Source organism: Melanerpes formicivorus, unplaced genomic scaffold (assembly GCF_026170545.1).
Source record: "Melanerpes formicivorus ecotype bairdi unplaced genomic scaffold, bMelFor1.0.p_v2 SCAF_72, whole genome shotgun sequence".
Taxonomy (NCBI): Eukaryota; Metazoa; Chordata; class Aves; order Piciformes; family Picidae; genus Melanerpes; species Melanerpes formicivorus.
The window spans coordinates 2,881,718-2,902,983 of record NW_027142424.1 but is presented as its reverse complement, the minus strand read 5'-3'; the positions used below and the strand labels follow the sequence as shown (position 1 = coordinate 2,902,983).

The window sequence follows — 21,266 nt, the reverse complement described above, 5'->3', positions numbered from 1 at the left end:
ATCCTTCTCCTGCTGTGCTGGCTTGGAAAAAGCATTCATTCAGTTTTTAACATTTCACTATGAAATGAATTTTCTTCTAAATATTCTGGGGTTAAAATGTTTCCTTCCTGCTCTCTTTTGAAATGATACTTCTGTGTATTTTGCAGAGGTAACTTGAATCCTACTTGCTGTTGATAATTTTCAAAGCCTTTTTTATGTATGTGGATACCAAAAGCTAATTTAAGAATCCAGCCTTGCTCTGGCTGGAGATAGTGAAGATTTACCATTGACTTTAAAAAGCAGGGTCATGCCCCTCAGTCTAAAAAGGAATTACAGAAAAAGTCAGGCCTGCCTGTAGGAACCAGCTGCTGAACATGAAGTACAGAAGACTGGCACAGTCAACAGACAAAAATAAATTTTACACCCTAATGACTCTTACTGATGACAGGAGGAGAGCTGAGGATGATACACATTAGAATCTAACAGAACATCCATCTTAGCATGGCTTCAAGTTGCACCAGGGGAAGTTCAGATTGGGAATTCTAAGAAACTTCTTCCCTGAGAGGGTTCTCAAACACTGGAACAGGGTCCCCAGAGAGGTGGTTGAATCCCCATGCCTGGAGGTGTTTCAAAGATGATGAGATGTGGTGCTGAAGCATGCCCTTCAGCACCAGACTCGGCAGAGTTAGATCATGGTTGGACTCAATCGTAAAGGTCTTTTCCATCCCGAACAAGTCTATGATTCCATGATTCTATCATGTGGCTGTTAGGAGGGCAGGAGGAGTGGTGGGACTGTGGGAGCAGTAAATGCTTTATTACCAACTGCTGCTGAAGGGCCTCGTGGCGCTGTTTCAGCAGCTCCTCTGTCCTCTGGAGGATGCCATACTCAGCTGTAATTTCTGCTATTTCCAGGCGCTTCTTTTTATAAAACGTGTTCTTGCTCCGGAGCTTATTAACATAGTGTTTAAACTGGAGAGAGAACAGAAACACCGTTTCACTTAAAGCAAGGAAGCCTTATCACAGATTGTTGCTATAGAAAATCTAATTATTCTATTTGGACTGCATATTGCAGATTAAGTGTTTAGAACGGAGGATTGGAATTCAGGATTCCCAGGGTCTATTTATTTTCAGTTCTGCATTTGTTCACTGAGTGAGATCAAGAAAGCCAGCTCAATTGCTTTCTGTCCCAGCTCACTCATTTGTGATAGTGAGATCATTCAGCTCTGCTCACACCATTTGACGGCTGGAAAAGTAATTACTCTTTGCAAAACGTTATGAGAATCCTGGATAATAAAGAAAAGTTAATGTAATAGTAATTTGCACTTGTAACAGAGCTCCAGCTCAGCAGTGCACAGCCCCACAGAGCTCTGCAGACCAAGAAATGCGATAAGAAAGTGCAGAAAAATCAGAAAAGATGAGGGCATGGGAAAAGACTTTTTTTTTTTTAATGCTAGTTCTTAATAGCTAAAATTTGTTGTTCTCTTTCCTTGACTCTTTCAGACCTCAGTGATATCACTGGCTAGGTTGTAAAAATAGGAAACTAAAAGCAGAGTCCCTGCCTAGAAGCAGAGAAATGCAGTGTCTGTCTCACTCATAATCTAAAGCAATGGAGAATTTGTATTTTTACTGAAGTGTAGGTAAAATAATACATATCTTTACAGACCAACAGCCTTAGCTAAGTTACATCTAAACCTGGGTGTGCTCCATTTGTAACAGCTAAGAAAGATCAGGTGTTGAAACAAACGTGTATTTTTCTTTGCCTTAATGTTTTCCATCTGTCAAACATTCCTAGCTCTTATTCCTATATTTTACATGAGAGCTATGAGGCAAATGCCAGTCACAGCTCAAAAATAGACTCAGAGATGGAAAGCAAATTAAATTTATTAGTGTAAATGATCTAAGAACAGGCTTCAGAATGTTCCTTGATGAGGAGGGGTCCAGTGTGTGCAGAGCAAGCGTGAAACAGGCAGCCCCTAAGAGAAAACAGGAGTTCCGCTGATACTTGTTGGAAGTTCAAACACAAAAGAACTTCGATTTTAAATGTACATCAGTTCTATTTGCAAAATTATGCCTCTCCCTTCCAAAGCCTAAATCCACAAAACCAATGTGACCACAGCCTAAGAACCCCCAGAGTATCTGTATGTGCTATAAAAAGTGTCCTGGGCAAAATGCCCAAAATGAAATCAACCCTGTTCATCTGCCATCCTGTGCAATATCTAGGCCAAAGCTGCTTCTCTCTTGCTATGCTCCAGAACTATTTTTAAAGCCAAAAGCTATAAACGTTTTTGGTGAAAGAACAAACCCACAAATTACTCAATGTGCTCTATGCAGATTGGACTCTGTGTGGCTTTGGAATACCATTTTACATTGTGTGTACTACCTAGGACAAGGAGAGACAAGGTCACCTAAGCCACAGCTCTGACAGAGGAGGCAGTTGTGTTACTGTCATGCTGGCTTTGTTGTATTATTGGTACATGTAACAGAGTATTGCCCAAATTAATTCTTTTTCTTTGCAAGCTCAAGTATAGCCACCTACTAAATACAAAAGACTTTAAAAAATTGCTTAGACAGGACCAAGTTTTCTGTGATTTTCAAGACATTATGAAAGTATAAACACAATTTCTCCAACTAACTGAGGAAAATCTAAGGGAAGCACAGTCATCTGTCTTGATCAGATAGCTGCTGAGGTATTTCATTTGACCAATGGAACATAGTAAAGAATGATGTAAAGGATTAAACTTACTTAATTTGTGACCACAAACAGCTGTCAAATCTGAACAATTTTCTGTCAATTTATCCCAGGATGAAAAGCAAACTATTCTCCTCTTCACTTCTACAGCTACTTTTAAGGTCTTGAAAATAGCTTGAGTGGGAGGTAGACTATTTGCATATTCTGTATTCAAAGCATAATGTATTTTACAATGGAAGTCAAAGGACCCTGTTGATTAAAGAACTGATTCCACCAATGTTCTATTATTAGCTGATGAAGTTAGGACTATATAATAAAAATGTAATCCAAAATGAACTACAAATGCTCACACTGATGAGCGAAACCTATTCAGTTTAGGAGATGGATGTCCACCTTTCACTGCCCTGCAGCTTTTTAAAAGCCAACTCAACCTTTCACACAGCTTTTACTGCTGCAAATAAAGTAAAACAAGGTAGAAACAAGAGTAGCAAAGTGATAACATCTGTAGAAAATCAATCAATAATTTGGCAGACTTTTCAAAAGGTTTCATCTACTCCCAACACAGCAGAGATTAGTAGTCCCTCAATATCCCACTAACCGAAGGCTTCTTTCTATTCAGGGCCAAATGCAGAGCTGGAGTTATTAGGTTTAACTCCACCTCAGTCAGCAGCTTCTGGGATCATTGGCCAAAATTAGGTTTCTTCAGCCTAAAAACTGAGAATCATTCCATAAGTCTCCAAAAGAACTAAAAATAATCTTCTTGTAAAGTAACAGTGTTTTCATTTGTGTAAGCATTACTTCAGAGGCTTTCTACATCTCACACTCCCATCTTCATGCAGATGAAAAATCAAGCCCTTAAAATGCTATAAACCATGGCATTTCACTGTGGCAGGAGGTCTTTTCAATAACTTGACTAGTTCACAGAAGAACAACATTGCTTAGACATATCACTGTAAAGCTAACTAACCAAAAGGACTCCATTTCTGATCAGCAGCATTTTCCCACAGGCCAGGTCAACTGCTCCCTGTGCAGAAACTCAGCAGGCTCAACCTACAGAATTCCCATGATCTGTCAGTGCCCGCAGTGATGCACCACTCAAGGCGATGTCCACCAGTGAGCTTTTCTTTCTCAAGCAACTTAACACAAATAGTTACTTAAGCTTCAAAGATTAAATGACTGGACAAGAACCAACTGCTGGCACTGAGTTAGCAGGTCAAGTAAACAAGGCTGGAGACCCATGTTTGCGAGCCAAGTCAGAGCCCCCTGAGAGAGGAAAACTATCCAAATGAAAGCAAGGCAAGGTCCTGCTTTTTCACTTGACTGCCTTTATGGGTGAATGAAACATAACAAGGTCTAGAATCCAGAATATGAAATAGAGTGAATGAAAACAGGACTTTGGCCCCTCATGTAATGTCCTGCAGCACACAGTTCTCTAGCATCCTAGCAGATTTCCTCTATTACAGTTCCATTTTTACTGCAAGAATCCAGCAGTGCTGGTACCTTATGCTTCTCCATAATCTACAATCTGAAAGAGATTGCTTGCACCAGATTAAGTTTTACCACACTTCTGTGAAGTAATTCAGTATTACAACAATTCTAAATCTGACAGAATCAATTCACAGCTATTAAAATGGCTTCTCCAGGACCATACAGAGCCTGGCAGGTTACCCCCCTCCAGGGAAGAACAGAAGGATGTTGCCCACATGCTTCAGTGCATTGCTGAATAGAGATCAAAGCCCAGATCCTCTAATGCTTAGCCTGATGCTTTCACTGTAAATCCATAATTTCATCTCCATAAAAATAACATTTGCCCCACATGAAGTTTTCACAAGGTTCTTATTCCACAATCATCATTAAAGGAGAAGATGACTGTTTTCTGAAGAGGACAGATCCCAGATGGATCCTTCAGTTTCAAGTTAAATCTTTACACCCAGTTATTGTCTGGACTACTCTATCAGTATGTGTTACAGTAATGAAATGGTCTTTACATGAAGGTATTACAGAAAATAAAGTATTCCTTGTAAAAAAACCCTCTCAGAAATGCATAATTTAATGAGGTTTCAAATAAACAGTTTTGATGATAAAGTTATCTGCATAAGCACAATAATAGCAGAAAATCTTAGCAGAAAATCTTAGCTGACTAGCTCTTATTTTTGTTAAGAACTGAGGAACAGATGTTTTAATTTTCTAACTAGATTAAATTAACAGGATACAGACTGTCCACAGTATGAAAGTTAGTTTGGAAAAGTTCCTGATCACAACAGATTTTCAGTATTTTTTCCTAAGAGGCTCTAAATTTCAGCTGGTAGAGCCACTGTTGAATGTAGTTAATAACTTCAACACAGGACAAAACTCCACAAGATTTGAGCAGTATCACCTCAATCTATTAAAATGAAAGTATCCTGCAGCCTGACAGATCTATCAGGCAAATTCTCCATTAGCATTTAGTAGGTTATCTCTTCTAGGAGTGCTTGCTTCTGGTCAGGAAAGCAGCATTACAGTAGCCACTACCAACAATTTGGAGCAATCAGAATAGTTATAATGAAAAACCATTTTCAGTGCACTGAAAACGCACAGATCAATAAAATTGATGATTTATTCATGCCAGTGGGTGCGGAAAGAGCATTCAGATCAGTTCAGGTTTCTCTGAATCACTGCATACATTTGGTTTAAATGATGGTTAATTTCTTACAGCAAAAAAGTTTCTCTAAGAATCCTACAGATCTGCCACGTTTGTTCTCACAACGTGACTGCCAGCTACTCTCCTATTTCCATGTGTAAGGAGCCTTTGACAGACAGGAATAACTGTACCTAGAACCTTAGTGAGAAGTTAAGAGAAAGAGAACAAACTGAGAGGATAATACATCCTGGGTCTTGGCTTAAATCATTTCATGTCTGGGTTGTGAGCTCCCAGACAGCTACTCTCTTAAAAATCCACCCACTTAGTTGTTTCTGATGGATTCAGACAGACCAAAGAGTTTCAGAGGAAAAGGGATGAGATCTGTGGTCCTAGACTGACCTTTTTCTCTGTTTGCAAACTGACACATTTTGTAATATTGTTTTACAGGGGACAGACATTTGTATTAAATAAACCACCCAACTCCCTACCTAAATGAATATGCAAACCTCATACATCTGTTAACAAATCTGAGAGGAATTTCTATGCCACATTCTCAACAACATATTCTGTTCCACTGCTGCAGCTAAGCACAGCTATGACACTATTTCATTCTGATGCATTGGAGAAGCTGAGGTTCTTGGGGCCTTATGCTGAACTCTGAAAAGTACAATGTGTTGTGTAAAGAGCTAAAAATACCACAACTTTACCTGGGATCACTTGTAATTGAGCCATCTAGCCTTTAAAGTGTCAGCATTTGATTCCCTAATTTTCAGGATCTGACAGCTGCAGCTAGGAGCCTGCCAACTTTGCCCCATGCTCATTGTACTTTCTCTGTAGTACTTAAAAAGATTTCATAATCCCCAAACCAGACAATTTATTCCTACATTTTCATGCTCAATGCAAATGAATTGGATACTCCCTACTGTTTGTTCTGAGTTGTATTTGACTGTACAACCTCTTCAACCAATTGGAATGCTGTAACATTCCCTTTCGTGATTAGAGAAGAAAGCAAAACTTTAACACCTGAAAACATAAGCCAGGGTTGACCTTTCAGTGAATGAAGTACTAAGAAGACCTTAACCTAAGATCCAAATAGTGGCAAGGGAGCATGAGCTAGGAGGGCACCAATGCTTTGATTGCCAAGTGGTGTGAGTGCCATGATGTAAGAGGATACAGCAACATGAGACAGAGAGAAGATGAGAAATGCTGGGTAAAGGGGAAAAGTAATTCTTTAACTGTAGCATTTATATAGGTTAAATGAGGCAGAATTTAAAGCTCACTGTAAACTGAAGACAACAAAGCTATTTGTTCAAAAACCTTCTTTCCTCCTTTTTGAAAATGGAGGAAATAAATGCAAAAAGCATAAAGAATCCCTCAGTTGTCAGAGAGCCAGGTGAAGGTTGAATATACAACCTCTCAGTCCCCACTGAACATGCCTGTTGCTGCAGTGACTCACCACTACTACATTCATCAAGATTTCCTATGGTACTGGCTCAGAGCTGGAGGAACAGAGCACTGAATCAGAAGACACAAATTTAAAAGTATAACGGATCAGAAACAAATCTATAGCAAAACACTGTCTGGTGAGTGATGAATCAAGACTTACAGGTGAGAGATAACCTGTTCACTTTTGCTTCATCATCTCTTCCCTGCCAAGACTGATTTATCTCACCTATTAGTCCTGGCTTCCTGGCATAGCCTAAAGCAAGACAGTGGCTATAGCATGTGTTTGCAATGTGCTCTGAGGACACAACAAAGCTATAGTACCAAACTGCTGCATTTTTGGCAGCAGATATTTAGAAACAAATTAAATACCAGTATTTCCATTTTCCAGATGAGGAATCTGTGACATTAGAAAAACAAGCCATCCAAATCATCAACAATTCAAATCCTTTCCTAGTTTTTAGCCATAGGAATCGGTCTTTTTACTGCTTTACACTGGTGCCCATGAGTACACCTACAGTACACCTAATGAAGTAATAAACAAGAGCAGGACATAGATTGTATAGTACTGGCTGCCTTGGGCCAATGTACAGAAGGTATTTTACAAACCAGGAAATGCTTCTTAGGAAAAGACAAAGACTTCTTATTTTAATCTGAAGGGTTTGTTCAAAGTGCTTGGCCATTTATCCTTCAGTCCTTAAAATGAAGGCTTGAAAAGACTTAAAAAGTCAAAAGCAGAACTTATTTGAACAAGAAGAATGCAGTTTATGTTCAAACCAGATATTCTCTTTTTTCTGTCCTCTTCCTTGTGTCAGACAATTAATTAACTTGAGTTTTTCATTACAGTTCTCTGTAACCACGTCTCCCTCCTACCCTGCTCTCCTGGAATTACCAGGGATCACAGTATGTGTCCACCTCAAGAACAGGCACAACATGAATTATTTCTTACCTTACAGTGCATTTATAGATGAAGTAAAGCATATGTTGCTATTCTGGTAATGCATTCTTGATGATTAATTAAACACTTCTTTCCCATCACATGTCACAAAACACAGATTGTCTGCTTTCTGGTTTTATTTTTACTTAAAAAGCTGTCAGAGACTTCAGCAACATGCCCACTAAGGTTGAAAATCTTGTATTGGAGAGAAATCTAATGTAGTGGTCTTATTATTGCTACCTACGGAACCTCAGTTGAAGGTCTATAGAATATTATGGCATGAGATCACCATATTAATTCTTCAGAATCTCTGTGTCTTTCCTTCCACCTGTAGATTTCACCCTGATTTACAGAAGGGGAGAAAGGCAAGAAGGCACCAGTGAAATACACACGGATTCCATATGATAGAGGAAGCCTTTAAGCATGTGGACACACACACATTCCCATACTTGACTGACTCTCTAAAACTCCTTCAAAAGAAATGTGATTTCTGTGGAGCAGGCATGTCCTATGGGATCAGGAAGGGAGTTCCTTCTGCAAAGGGCGTTCCCTGTGCTGAGCAGTATGTAAAAAAAGCACAGAAACTGACAAAGAAAAAGCAAGCGAAGTGTTACTCGTGATAAGTGATGGCAATGCAAATTAACACAGTATGGAGGCAATGAAAAGATACATGAAGTCAGGGAATGATGCAGCTAAAATACTCCTTGCTTTAGTGAATACACTTAGCAGGCTTTTTCCAAGCTGAGAACAATTATTGTCTGAAGAAAAGTCAATTACTTTTGCTGACAAACTGCTACCCAGCTGCAGCAGCCTTAATCTTTGCAAACTCTGAAGAAGAAAAAGCTGCTTTCATAAGTAGAGCCTCAAATATAACTTTGCCTGAGCTATGCTGACTGTGCTAGTCAAAGTCTGTCTTGCAGCTAAACTTCAGGAAGATCTGGGAAAGCTTTTGAAGTACAAACTCTTGTGGGCAATAAATACAACAGGATTAACTGCATTTCTGGTAACTGCTGGTATTATGCTTTATGATCATGTATCATGTAGACAATGGATAACAGCACAGATTTACTTTCCACATCCAATGATAAAATCAATCTACATGACCTATCACTCAACTCCTCATCCCTTCATGCTTCTCACTGTCTTTTATAAATAGTTATTTGCCATCATACTACTGTGATGACATTGTACCTTATAGACTGCAAGGTGTGTGAGGGCTTAGTGATGGGCTGGCTTAACCTTCCAGACCCTGAGTCAAAATAATGTCAATGTGGATAATTGAGATGAACAATTTGAAAATAGCTACAGGTCAACCACTGCTGCAGTATAAATACTGGAAAGCACCTGAGAGCACTTGACAGCATTGTACTATCTGCATATTAAGAAAAAAAAAGAGTCTTCAAATATGTTACTTTTGGCATGTGATGACAAAAAATGTGCATTAAAAAAGCAGAGGGTCAATGTGTTGCAACACCAAGGACGAGCAGTTTGACAGCACAGTATGAAAATGGGTAAGGCACTGTAGAAGCAGTTACTGCAACGTGAAGTTCAAACAAAACTGCAAGGTAACAAAACCTGATCCATCTCTTACAAATTTCCTCTTCCTTATAGCCACTGTTTCACTGCATACCTCATCCCCTTTCAGAACATCAGCACCTTCTAACTCATGGGCCTGGCTGGTCTTCTGTAGCATCTGCCTTTCCGCACTGGACATCTCTTCCTTGGCAGCCTGCAGTTCTTCTGCCTTGGCTTCCTTCTTCCGGGAAATTATCGATGCCTGCACGATCATTAAAAATGCATATGGACGAGTGAAGTAAAAATTGCCTTGTTTCATCTCTAGCAAAATGTAATCCATTGCATTTTCAGGCATTGCACCACTGAAACCACATTTTAACTGTCAGAAACTGATTTTCATTAAGAAAGGCGAGCACGTCTCACTGCAAAAGGAAACAGCATTGATTACACCTTACATGCACCACAGCGTCACTGGCCTTGGCTGCAGACTCCAGCTTTCCTCAGTACAGCCAAGACTTCAAGCTTACCCTTTCTTCCCAGATTCATGTTGATGTATTTTACATTTTAGATTTGCATTTCTCCACCTCATTTGTCAGTTTCATTGAAGAAAAGGGCAGGCATTTTAGCTGCTCCGTTTCTTCTGCTTAGTCCCTTTTTGTGCACATGGAAGAAACACCGACATGGCTAACAGGAAAGTTATCCAAGATTTCACAAATGTCATAATACAGATTTTTATAACTCCAACCTACTCCAACCTACAGAAATATGTTATACTAACAGCAGAACTGAGCCACTAAATCCTGGCAAATAGCTAGAAGATGATGAATAAAGCAACACAGTACAGAAATCATGGAGATTAATGATTATTCTTTTGTTTGGAGTCTGGAAGATAAAGTATTTTAAAAATAATATTCTATACAAGACAGACTATTTAATAGCACCTAACATTTGACTAGAAGCTAACAAATGTGAGAACATAAGTATGCATTAGTTCAGGGGGAAGAAAAGGCATTTTTAGCCTGCTAAAGTCTGCTATTTTAAAGAATATTTTAAAGCAACACATTCATTCAGATGCATGCACATGAATTTGGAGGCTTGGTTGGTTTCTTCATAAAGGGAAAATTGAGGACAAGATGAAGCCAAATGCACACTGGCTTTCTCACCCTATGTTAAAAGGACCAGGTTTATTTCTAAAAATATGCCTAAGAGAATTCTGCTGGGGTAGTGCCTCAGCTCTTTGCTCCATGATATATCTGCAGTAACACATTGTGGTATGATAGATATGATTATTTTGTGAAAGAGAAGCCAGTCCTTCACAACAAAGCTCAGTCCCTGCCACATGCTTTCAACTCACAGCAGCAACCTGAACGCCTGGAGCGGTTCATGAACAGAATTATGCCATGAGCTGGCTGGTCTTTGGTACCAGCACATTATGTAGCAGGCTCTGGTTTTGGGAAGAGCACCTCTTACTAAAAAAAGTGCTGCATTTCCTGTTGAACTGCAGTATACATTTTTATCACCCTTTTTAAACTCCCACTGATACGTTTTACTTAAGCCTTTTTATTTTTCAAACCATCACCATGAGCATCACCATGAAAATCTTCAATAAAATTAGCAGCAGGACAGGTTGCCTGGAAGAGAAATCACATTTCTGCCTAAGCTCTGAACATCTCAGAGTTCATAAATCCTTTTTATAACTTGTGAATTTACTAAGACTAGACCAGACAGCTTATTTTATGGAAAGACTATTTTACAGCTTCAGGATGAAAAATCAAAGCATCCTTTCTTAATAGATGTTACAGGGAAAACCAGCACGTGGTCAAACACAAGTGAGGGACATAACTGAAAGCCAGCCTTGCATCCAGGTCTGACTGCAGCAGCCAGCCCACACGCTGCCTTTCAAGAATCAGTCCACAGCTGGAGCTGTACCAAAATAGCTCCTCCAAAATGATCCTTCCAGAATTACTGTGATGCAGCTGCAGGGCGAAACACCTCACAGCTCATGGACAGCCGTCAATACAAACTCACTAACGTGACTGAGGGCAATCATTTGACTCAGCCCTAAACAGAAATATGTTCAGTAGCTATTTATTTGCTTTTTGTCCTCCATCATTATGTATTTCTACTGATTTATGCTAAATAAATAAAGAAAAAAAATCAGTATGTGAATCAAGCAGTGACTGAAATTGCTCTGCAGCTTCTCCTTAAGAAGCTTTTGTTCCTTCTTACCTGTTGGCGATACATGGAAAATTTACTATCAATTGGCTCATATTTCATCATTCTTTTCTCAATAAGCTGATTCATTTCTGCATTAACTTCATTTATCTGCAAGACAGAGTAGAAAACAAAGGAAATGGAGCTTTATTTCTTTATCTTCTCCAAAAATTAAACGCTTTGCAAACCAGATTTACACTCCAGCTAGTTCCATTTTTAAAACAGAGAAACAAACCCAAAAACCTCAATGAGTCATTAAGATTTGGCCAGGAAGAGGTTATGGTTTTGGATTTCCAGTTCTGTGCCTTTATGATAAGGCAGAAGCACGAAGTTGGCCCTGAAAAATCAGGAAACTGGTGTACATGGAGAGAAAATTCATGTGAATTGGTACAGACAGCAAACAGACTGGTGTTGTCACAGACTATGTGAAAATGTAATTTGATCAGTATTAACTCCTAATTCCTTTTCATTCAAACATTTATCACAAGTTTAAAGGGGAGAAAATAAAGTCTAACTGATACCAGATTTCACCATTTTTTGGAAGGCTCACAGACCATCATATTCCAGATATGTGGCACCTTCTCTCTACTGCTGCAAACTGCACCTGTTTGTGTATGGTCCCTAACTGTTGATCTTCCTTCTAGCCAAAGCTTCAGAGTACCACGAAACTCATACGCAGCTACATCACTGTACTGGTTCCAGCTTTCCCAGTCCTGACTTAATGCTACACTGGGACTCTCATCAGCCATGGAAACCACAGCCCTAGCAACCTTCCTTTAATTCTCTGCTAACTAGATGAGTGCTGATAAGGAAGCAGCCTAAATACGAGCTGAAACCCTATGAAGTCACAATGTAACACAGGTATGGTGCTGGGCATTCCCCTAATATTTCTATAAGCCATATCCTTGTACTTTGAAAACTCAGTGTTTCAAATGAAATGCTCAGTAGAAGTAAAAAGAGTCCAACACCTGGAAAACAAAAAAATCTGTAAATTTTGTTCCTTTGCAAAAGCTGTCAGTGGTAAAACAGGCCTGAATTTGAAGATGGCATAGAGAATTCCCTCCTGTGGATAAATTCCTGGTCTATATATTACAAGACGTATGACAGTAGCACGCTTAGGGCAGTTCAGCTCCTTTTTAAGACACAGATAACAAAAGGCTGACTTAAAAAAAATAAAATGCTGTCTAAAGCCATGCTGTAGTAACAGCCAAGTATATGACATGGTTTTATTACCTATTAAGAAGAACATCCTTCCAAAATATATCAAATTAAAAAGTTACTTCATGGCAGAATAAAAAAAAACCAAAACCAAAAACCAACCCACAACAACTTGAAGCTTTTTAAAGTATTGCCAAAACCCCAACAATACTCTTGGAGCAGAAAGGTGCCAAACAGGGCTTCAAATATGCTTGAGAGAAATAAAAGCAACCACAACTATTGTTTTGATTAACAGAAATAAACTAGGAAAGCAGAGGCTGAATCATGGAGCTAGTTTATTATTTCAGACCTAAGCTACTACTTAATAAGACTGTCACCCTGTAAAGTCTAACAATTGGAATTCAAAATTAGGCTGTCACTGATTTCACTCTTGTAAAAGGCAGTCTCAACCTTAGAATCTATTCTTGATCATACTTGACTGCTGATTCTCATCTGATCCAAAAAACCTGTGGGCATTTCTTTATTACATGACTTTGATATGTTCTGAGTGTGAATACAGAGGCTATGAGGTTGTTGGTGGAGCTGCTGAACCTCCCTCAGCTTTGAGACACAAGAAGAATAGTGGATGGCAGCCCTCACACCTACAGGGCATTCATTTTCTATCTATTACAAACACCCTGTTTCCTCATTATTTAGCTTTCACAGCAAAGCCTGAGTTGGAGATCCTGGGTATATTAAAAGCCAACTCATAAGAGAAGAGGTGCTTAAGACCAGGCTGGATGAGGCTCTGGCCAGCCTGATCTAGTGTGGGGTGTCCCTGCCCATGGCAGGGGGGGTGGAACTAGATGATCCTTGTGGTCCCTTCCAACCCTGACTGATACTATGATACTAAGAGACCTTTAGACTGACCAGAATATGCAGGAAAACGTAGGAGTAGTCTTCCTACCCTTGCTAACATTGTTCTAAATCTTCATCAATAAAAATACTAATAATTAGCACACTTCTGAATCCTTCCAGAACATAATATTTACATATATCATCTGTCATTTAGGATTATGAAAACTTCATTGAGTGAGAGATATAAATGTACTTCTGTGGCTACAAATATATGTAATATAAATGAGCATTTTTCCTCATTCTAACACCATTTGCTTCTCACTTCTGAAAAAAATCTGGAAAGGTAAATCAACTATTTGATTCTCAAATTTCCTTTGATCTTACCAGACCTATGGCAAACACTAAGGGGTTCTGAGCACTCAGACATAATATTGAGAAGATCTATCACTTAGACAGTGTTGTTCACCTCTCCATAAACACTGTGTGTTGTTATAAACTCCCCTCGTGTCAGTGAGAGTTTAAAACAAGTGAAATCTGAAGAGAAGAAAAAGCAAATCTGGTGTTAAATTAACATCTCTGCTCATACCACAGCAAATTGCTGACACAATTATTTAAATAGCATTTGAGGATAGGTTTGGGCTTGAGGTTGTATTTGGGGCTTTTCTATTTTGTTTAGTCTATGGGGGTCTTTTAAACTTGTCTGAGAGTTTGCATTTAGTGATTAACACATCCTCTTGTTTTACAGCTGCAGGGATGTTCCTTTGGAAATGAAATATTTTCTCAAGGATATAAAGCAGGAATAAGGAAATTACAATGTACAAGAACCTTAAGACAATGCCACAGGACACAAATTAAGTGTGATCTTGGTCAACTTACCTTCATTTCAACTACACTGAGATCAGACTGACTCATAGCTGGCTCTGCAACCACCTTCTGTAAGAAATACACTGAATTCTTCTTACTTTCAAGCTCTCTAGGTATTTTTTCAGTAACCAGGTACGAATTGAAATTTATCTCCTCTTCTAGTTTCTTCATTAAACCTTCAAAAACCAATTAAATCAGTGTGTCTACAAAGGGATAGTTAAGTTTGGTTTCAGCAGCACATTAATTAGCAGATTACATTAACAACAGCAAAACATTTGAGTCTGCCTTTCAGTGCTCAAAGAGACAGGAAGCTGGTTGACAGAGTTTTAATCTGGGTGTTAAACGTTATAATATGTGTTATTATCTAACATACAACTGTTAACTCCCTGACAGATTATTTTAATCAACAAACAAATAAACCCCTTCTTACATAACACTTCAGCTGAATCAGACGTTAAATTCCACATGCAGCACTGATACAAAAAGCCATTAACCCTGTGTGTGTCCTACAGACATCAAGATACTGGATTCTATGATACTATTTTTCTGCTGTGTTCTTCTGAAATTCTACAAGTTAAGAGCTAGACTTTGATTGCTTATGCACAAGCAAGATGAGGGGCAGCAAAGCATCGTGAAGCTGTTCCTACTCTCAAATCAAGTCATTGTTTCATGTAAATTACTTCATCTACAGACAGAAATTATCTCTGTGTGAATCCTTTATCTGTACAAAGATCTTAAATTGGCCTAGCTTGAGTATAGATTTATTATCTCCTTGGAAATGATCTCTCGAAATAAAACTTGATTCTAATCCGGCATCTAAAATGGCCTTAAAATAAGTAGAATTTAATGTATGCTCACTTTAAAGGTCTGTTTCCTTGCTGGAATACTTATAAATTCCCTCCTTGCAAATAGCACACTATTTTTTCTTGTTAGAGCAAATGTTTAAGCTCAGGACAGTATATAGACTGAAATAGAGATGGGAAAGGTTGTAGGTGAAAGCAGGTTTTTTATGCTTCTCAGGCTGAAACACCTGCTGACCATTTCACTGAGTGACAAAGGGAGAAGGTCAGAACAAAGTGAAATACAAGTCTAGGAAAAAGGGCCCCCATTATTCAGGGACTGTTTACATCTGACAGATTCTCCTGACCCTCTGCTGCCAGCTCAGACTGAAAGGAAAGCTACTTGGTCTAGCTGCCAGAGAGGAAATAAGCCATCAGTCCTTGAGAAAGCCTCAAGAACTAGAAGAAAGAAAACAGACCCTAGGGAAAACTGTGCTGTTAACAAAGTTAGGCAACACAAACTAAAACCAGTGGGGACTCCTCTTTTCCAGCAGTTTAGTTTGTTGATTTCTGAGTTTATGAAAAGCAATACTGCCACAGGATCTTCTTCCCTTTGAGGAAAGGGCATTCACCTTGTGCAACACCCACAGCACAGTTTCAGAATGGTAAGTGGAGTTACTCCACGTATGCAATAGCCATCATGTACCTGGCATTACAGGTGTCCCTAAGAAACACACTTGTACTCACAGAGAGAAAATTCCCACTTCTTTCTTCCAGAAGATCTCAATTCCAGTCTTGTTCAGCCCACAACAGAGCTGGGCAGGAGGGACCACATTTTAATGTCTCACTAGAAATCTACCACCTCTGCAAATGCAGCAAAACTTCCCACGTACACTGAGAGCTGAATTATCACTGCAGAATGGCCTGGGAACACAACTGCCAGTTCGGTATTTATAGCCAAGATCTTTGGTGGAGAAATCAAAGCTATATTAATTAAATTATTCTGATATTAAATATTAATATTTTAATCTATTCAAACCAATTTCTTGTTTTCCTCTTAGTAGCAATATGCTTTATTTCTTGTACTTCTCCAGTTTTCTTATACAAATGTCCATGGCTAGATAATTTGTTGTAGATCTGTCAGTAATCTCAGGAAATGACCGCACCTAAACAATTGCTTTCATAAGAACTGGAACTTATTGACTTCACAGGGTATAACCTTGATCACTATCAAGATTTATTTCTCAGATACCCTCAGAGCTACTACCAACTTCTTTTCAACATGGACTGGTTCTGCATCATGCTTGCTCCTGACAGTAACACAAGTAGAAAAGCAAGTTAAAACTTGAATCTTGATGGGGAAAGACGTGATGATGTCAATATCCCTCATGACTAACGTGGTTTATTTCCTCAATACTTTGGATAAATTTTTCCTCCCATAAGATTCAACACATGAAGAAGTAGCTACCTAAAAGCTATTTCTGCTGCTTAACAGAACCTTAAAAGACAAAACATAGGGCAGCTCTCTTGTTTTGGTTTGTTGGTGGTTGGGTTTTTTTTTTTTAAGTGAAAAACATTCCCAGGCCAGAGGAAAGAAAAACAAGCATACTTCAAATCTTTCCATTACACATATAAGTTCTTCTAAAGATGTTTTAACGTTGACTTATGGTTACAAAAATCTACATACGTAAGCTGCACAGAAAGCCTGGCTCTGTGCCCTAAGGTTATTTTAGCAAGCTTCTGCCAACTACGTATTTACATGTGGAGAGCTATTAAGAGCAGCTCCTCATGTTTTCCATTCAAATTTTTTTATTATTATTCTTACAAAGAAAGGGATGGGAGAGTTTCTTGGTGCTTGCTCAGTCATGCAGGAAAGAGGCAATTTTCCCTGCGTAATTCTGCTAATGGATCTAAAATCTTATTCCCTCTGCCTCAGATTCCTATTTATTTCCCTACTTCTTTCCCCTCTCCAGGCTACCGGTTGTGCAGTCTGTACCAAACCCATTTGCAACAATACTGTTTGGTTGGTTTTTTTTCCAAAGGGAAGAAAAATGAAAAAGGAGAACTCATTTTATAGACTATCTACCCAAACTGCTTAATATTGGAATGCCATGTGTGACAAAAGCAGGTCTAGAACAGACTTCCACATGGCATTCACTTTCACCAAAGCCTTCACTTCCCTTTGTGCAATCACCCCTCAACAAAAGAGCATTAAAATTATTCCATCCACAGCTTCCAGTGACATCACTTTGAATTTCCCTGTATCAAACACAAGCCTGGGCCATGCAAATGTTGACAGCTTATGATGAAATTAGCCTTGTCATATCTCCTTGTAAAATTGAAAAGCTGTTTGAATTTCCCATTGTAAGCTATGCTTTCCATGTTTTATAGCTATTACTGATGCTCCTTGACATTTCTCAGACCTTCCAAGATTCCTCTTGAATTCTGGTGCTGCAGTGATGGAGATATCAAAGCTGAAACAAAAAGTACTAACTCTCCTTTTCCATCTTCTCCCATACATAAATGCATGGATAGCACCAAAGCTTTGACACTGAGAGGAGCTCCATCTCTACTGTTTCTACAAAATGACCCAGAAGTCCTTTTCAGAGTCACTGCTTAGGGAAGAGTCCCACATGCTGTAGCTACATTGCACACACATTATTCCTGGAGGAATACTGCGGCATTTGGCTATTCCTTAAAATACATAGTGTTGGCATGGGCTCGGCTTTGGAAGCGACTTAAGGTCACATCACATCAACTCTCTCCTCTCATTTTTCAGTCATTTTCCCACTTATTAATTCACTTGACTATTTCACCAGGAATTATTTATTATTTTCTATGAAGTATCTGATGTAATACTAAACAGAAGAGAGCCAGACACTGCGTGTTCCAATTAGAAACATATCCACTTGGTGGTGATTTCTTGATTGAATTTATTTCTAAAACTTTCAATAAACTCCTTTTAATCTTTTTAACAGATATCATGCTGGGGTTTTGCTGCTTGTTCTTCAAAATGGAGTGGAAGCTAAGTTAATGGCCTTTAAAAAAAAAACCAAACCATAGCAGTACTGTTAATCTTACCAATCAGACCTGTATTTTCATCAAAGTGGGAAATCAGCTTAAAAGTGTTTTACCCCTGACCTTGCATCAGTGGTCAGTGACTTTATAATAAATAAAATCATTTAAAGCTGAAAGTAACATTCCACTTAAGACATTGTCCTTTACCAAATACATCTATAACTTTAATTGCTATGTAGTCTGCAACACTAGTGGAGATCATGTAAATCTAGGAATTTTAGGGGAAGATAGTTCTGTGGAAAAGTGTCATTTTTTTTTGTTCAAATTGGATATTTTTTAAAAAATGGGATATTTAAATAAATTAATATCCTAAATATGTATTTTTCATCAAGTGTCCAGGATGACATAAAAAAAGACATCTATACAAAGCAATTCCTTTTTGACCAGTGTCTTTGCAGTTCTCAGTGCTCTAAATCTATTACTGCATATTAACTTAGAGAATGATATAAATTACACATATTGCTGTTTATCAACAACAATCATCTTAACACATTCTTTTAATCAATATTTTCAAGCTAGTCATCCACTTATTCATATTTCTGCCAATAAAGTCAACAGTAATGTTCTGTAAAATGGACAGAGATCAAGAATTTCTGTCATTCCGTTCACTTCTTGGCATTAACAGTTTGTGCTTGTGCCAGCAGAGATATTGAGAGCAAAATAATGGTAATCTTGCTGAGCAAGCATGAGCTAGGTTATTCAAACTACTGGTCAGTGTTAATAAAAATACTATGAATATCTGGAATAATAACAGTAAAAAAAAACCCTAACAGAAACTGCAAATTCACGTTACTTAGTACTACCAGCAGTAGCTGCGTCTCACTACTACTCAATATACTGAGTAGTAGTGACATTAATAAAGAGCAAAGCCAGTCTGATCCATTTTAGTCTACAGAACACCTCATAACAATCACCTGGTTTTCACCATACAGTACAAAAGCTTCTAAATATTCTAAGAGTTAAAAACCTTCCTGGCTAAAGCAGACTGCTGTTAATGATACTCATGAATATATGCTAGCTGTGTCTTAAAGAGCTCCTTTACACTGCTTTCAAATACTTCAGCCTAAATTAATTATGAGATGAAGTAATCAAAGCAGCATCCATCTGTAAGACAAAGAAGCTTTTACTCATTGACACTGACTTCTATCATTTTATCTTGCTCTAGAAGCAGAAACACCTGAAGCACAAAAAATGGAAGAAAATTATTTAAAGGCAAGTCTCTGACTTGCAGTGAAAATCCATCACCAGAGGCTGTACTGTCAGCGTACAAGCTATGCTGATAGCAGTAGGCAGCTGAGGCACCAAAGTGCAGCCAAGAGGAATTTTTAAAAGAAAATAAATTGTGATAACTGTAGACCAACAAAGCTTTTAAAATAAATGGAATGCTTTCTGGTACACTGTGGTCACCTTATTTCAATTATTTAGAAAACACAGTTGGCTTTCTGTAACTGCTACTACAGGCAGTATCTTTGTAACTGTTGTGGGGAAAAGCAATCACAAAGCTAAGCCCTGAAGTCTTAGGGCAAAATTTCAACTCAAGTTTTCTTAAGTAAGGGCTCCAAGTTTTTCTTCAGAACATCTAAACACTTTTTTTTCCCTCCTGCAAGCAGGACTCAAGATAAGGAAACTAAGTATGTTAACTTTATGTTTATTTTCATCTCAGTGATTAAATGACATATTTACTGGCTTTTTATTGGGTTACCTTTGCTTCTCTGAACTGAGCCCATCAAGTTTCCATTGGCCTTAAAAAAATACAGGAACTGAAACAGAAATGTTGACACAGCTTTGCTGTATAAACTCTCTGATAGTTGCTGCAGAAATGAAACAGTTATAAAATCCACTGCAGGTCCTTTTGAGTTAAGAAGACTTGAGTTCCCTTTGTGGTACAGGGGCTGAGGAGCATCATTTAAAAAAAAATAGTACAAAGTAGTAACAATGCAATGTGGTGGTTGGGGCTGAAAAAATGCTCTAACTCAAAAGAGCTGCTGAACAGTTGTGTGATGCAACTAGAGTATTACATGTACAGGAAAGAGCAGGACAATGATTACTTTTAAGTTTAAATCAGTAAATAAAAATTACTAGATGGCTTTTTTTTGTTGTTGTTTACCATGGCAACTTTGAATGTAACTGGCAAAGCCCTGTGGAAAGGACCATTCTGAGCCTTATGCCTTCACACTACTTTACACACAGTAAAATATTTCCCTATAAAACAGCCCCAAAGCCTGTGTGAACAGCACATAAACCCTCCAGCAATTCTGTGAAGGATTATTAATAACCAAGTGCAAGAGACAAACAGGAAAGGGTTAAGTGATTCGCCGAAGATTACATACATCTGAAACAATAAACCCTAAACTGACGCCCAGTTTTGTTGTCAAACTGCCAGGTTCATCCTTGTTATACGTCCCTCATAGTGATCAAACCTGCAGAAACCTAGAGGCTGTCAAATTGTGGCCTTTGGAGACAGTTAGTTATGCATTTATCTGGTAACTGCAATTCTGTCCCGCCTGCTACTTTTAGAAATGATCACAGAGTTCTAACTTCCCCCACAAGAAGCAGAATTTATTTTGCTGAAGTTATTTGCAGACTGAGGGATCGCTGAAAATGAGGATCAGCAGTCTTCTTGTTGTCAATGCAATGCAGCTACAGTCCCACCAGGAGAACAAAGCCTTTTCATATATAAGCAAATATGTTCATATACAAATATATAGACTGTAACAGACAGATCTCTCAAGTATATATACACTTATAATCTATCTCTCTGTGTGTACATGTATAATCCATGACCTATTAAAAAAGCTTAATTAGCAAGTAGCTTTAGTGTTGGTACCACACAAAACTACAACACAAAACTGCACTCCAATAAGAAACCCCAATAAGAAGCTTTTCAAACAAGTATTTCATAGAAGATAACTAGAAAAACAAGTTCACACCAACTGAAAAATGGTACTCAAGGTATTTGTACATACACTGAGAATGTTTTTAAGCAGCAATATTTCACCAACACCCAGTTACAAACACAAGAGGCATAAAACCTCACTACATCGGAAGTTTGTGTTTTCTAAGAGGTTTCTGCTTTTTTCCACTGTGCATTTCTTGCAGAATATTATGGTTACTATTCAGTATTTAGCTGTTTTAATGTTTAGTAACAAGTAG

The 21,266-nt window shown here is 38.3% G+C and overlaps 1 protein-coding gene across 3 annotated transcripts in view; it reads right to left on the bottom strand.

Moving 5' to 3' along the window:
• Positions 1 to 21,266, bottom strand: part of IFT81 (intraflagellar transport 81) — a 42,079-nt gene that overhangs the window by 12,556 nt on the left and 8,257 nt on the right. For all 3 annotated transcript variants that reach the window (XM_068163482.1, XM_068163479.1, XM_068163480.1), the window contains 4 exons: positions 14,269 to 14,432; positions 11,413 to 11,508; positions 9,299 to 9,445; positions 799 to 948 (listed from right to left, as the gene is read on the bottom strand). In XM_068163482.1, coding sequence (XP_068019583.1) covers positions 799 to 948; positions 9,299 to 9,445; positions 11,413 to 11,508; positions 14,269 to 14,432 — 557 coding nt within the window. The remainder of the gene's footprint in view (positions 1 to 798; positions 949 to 9,298; positions 9,446 to 11,412; positions 11,509 to 14,268; positions 14,433 to 21,266) is intronic.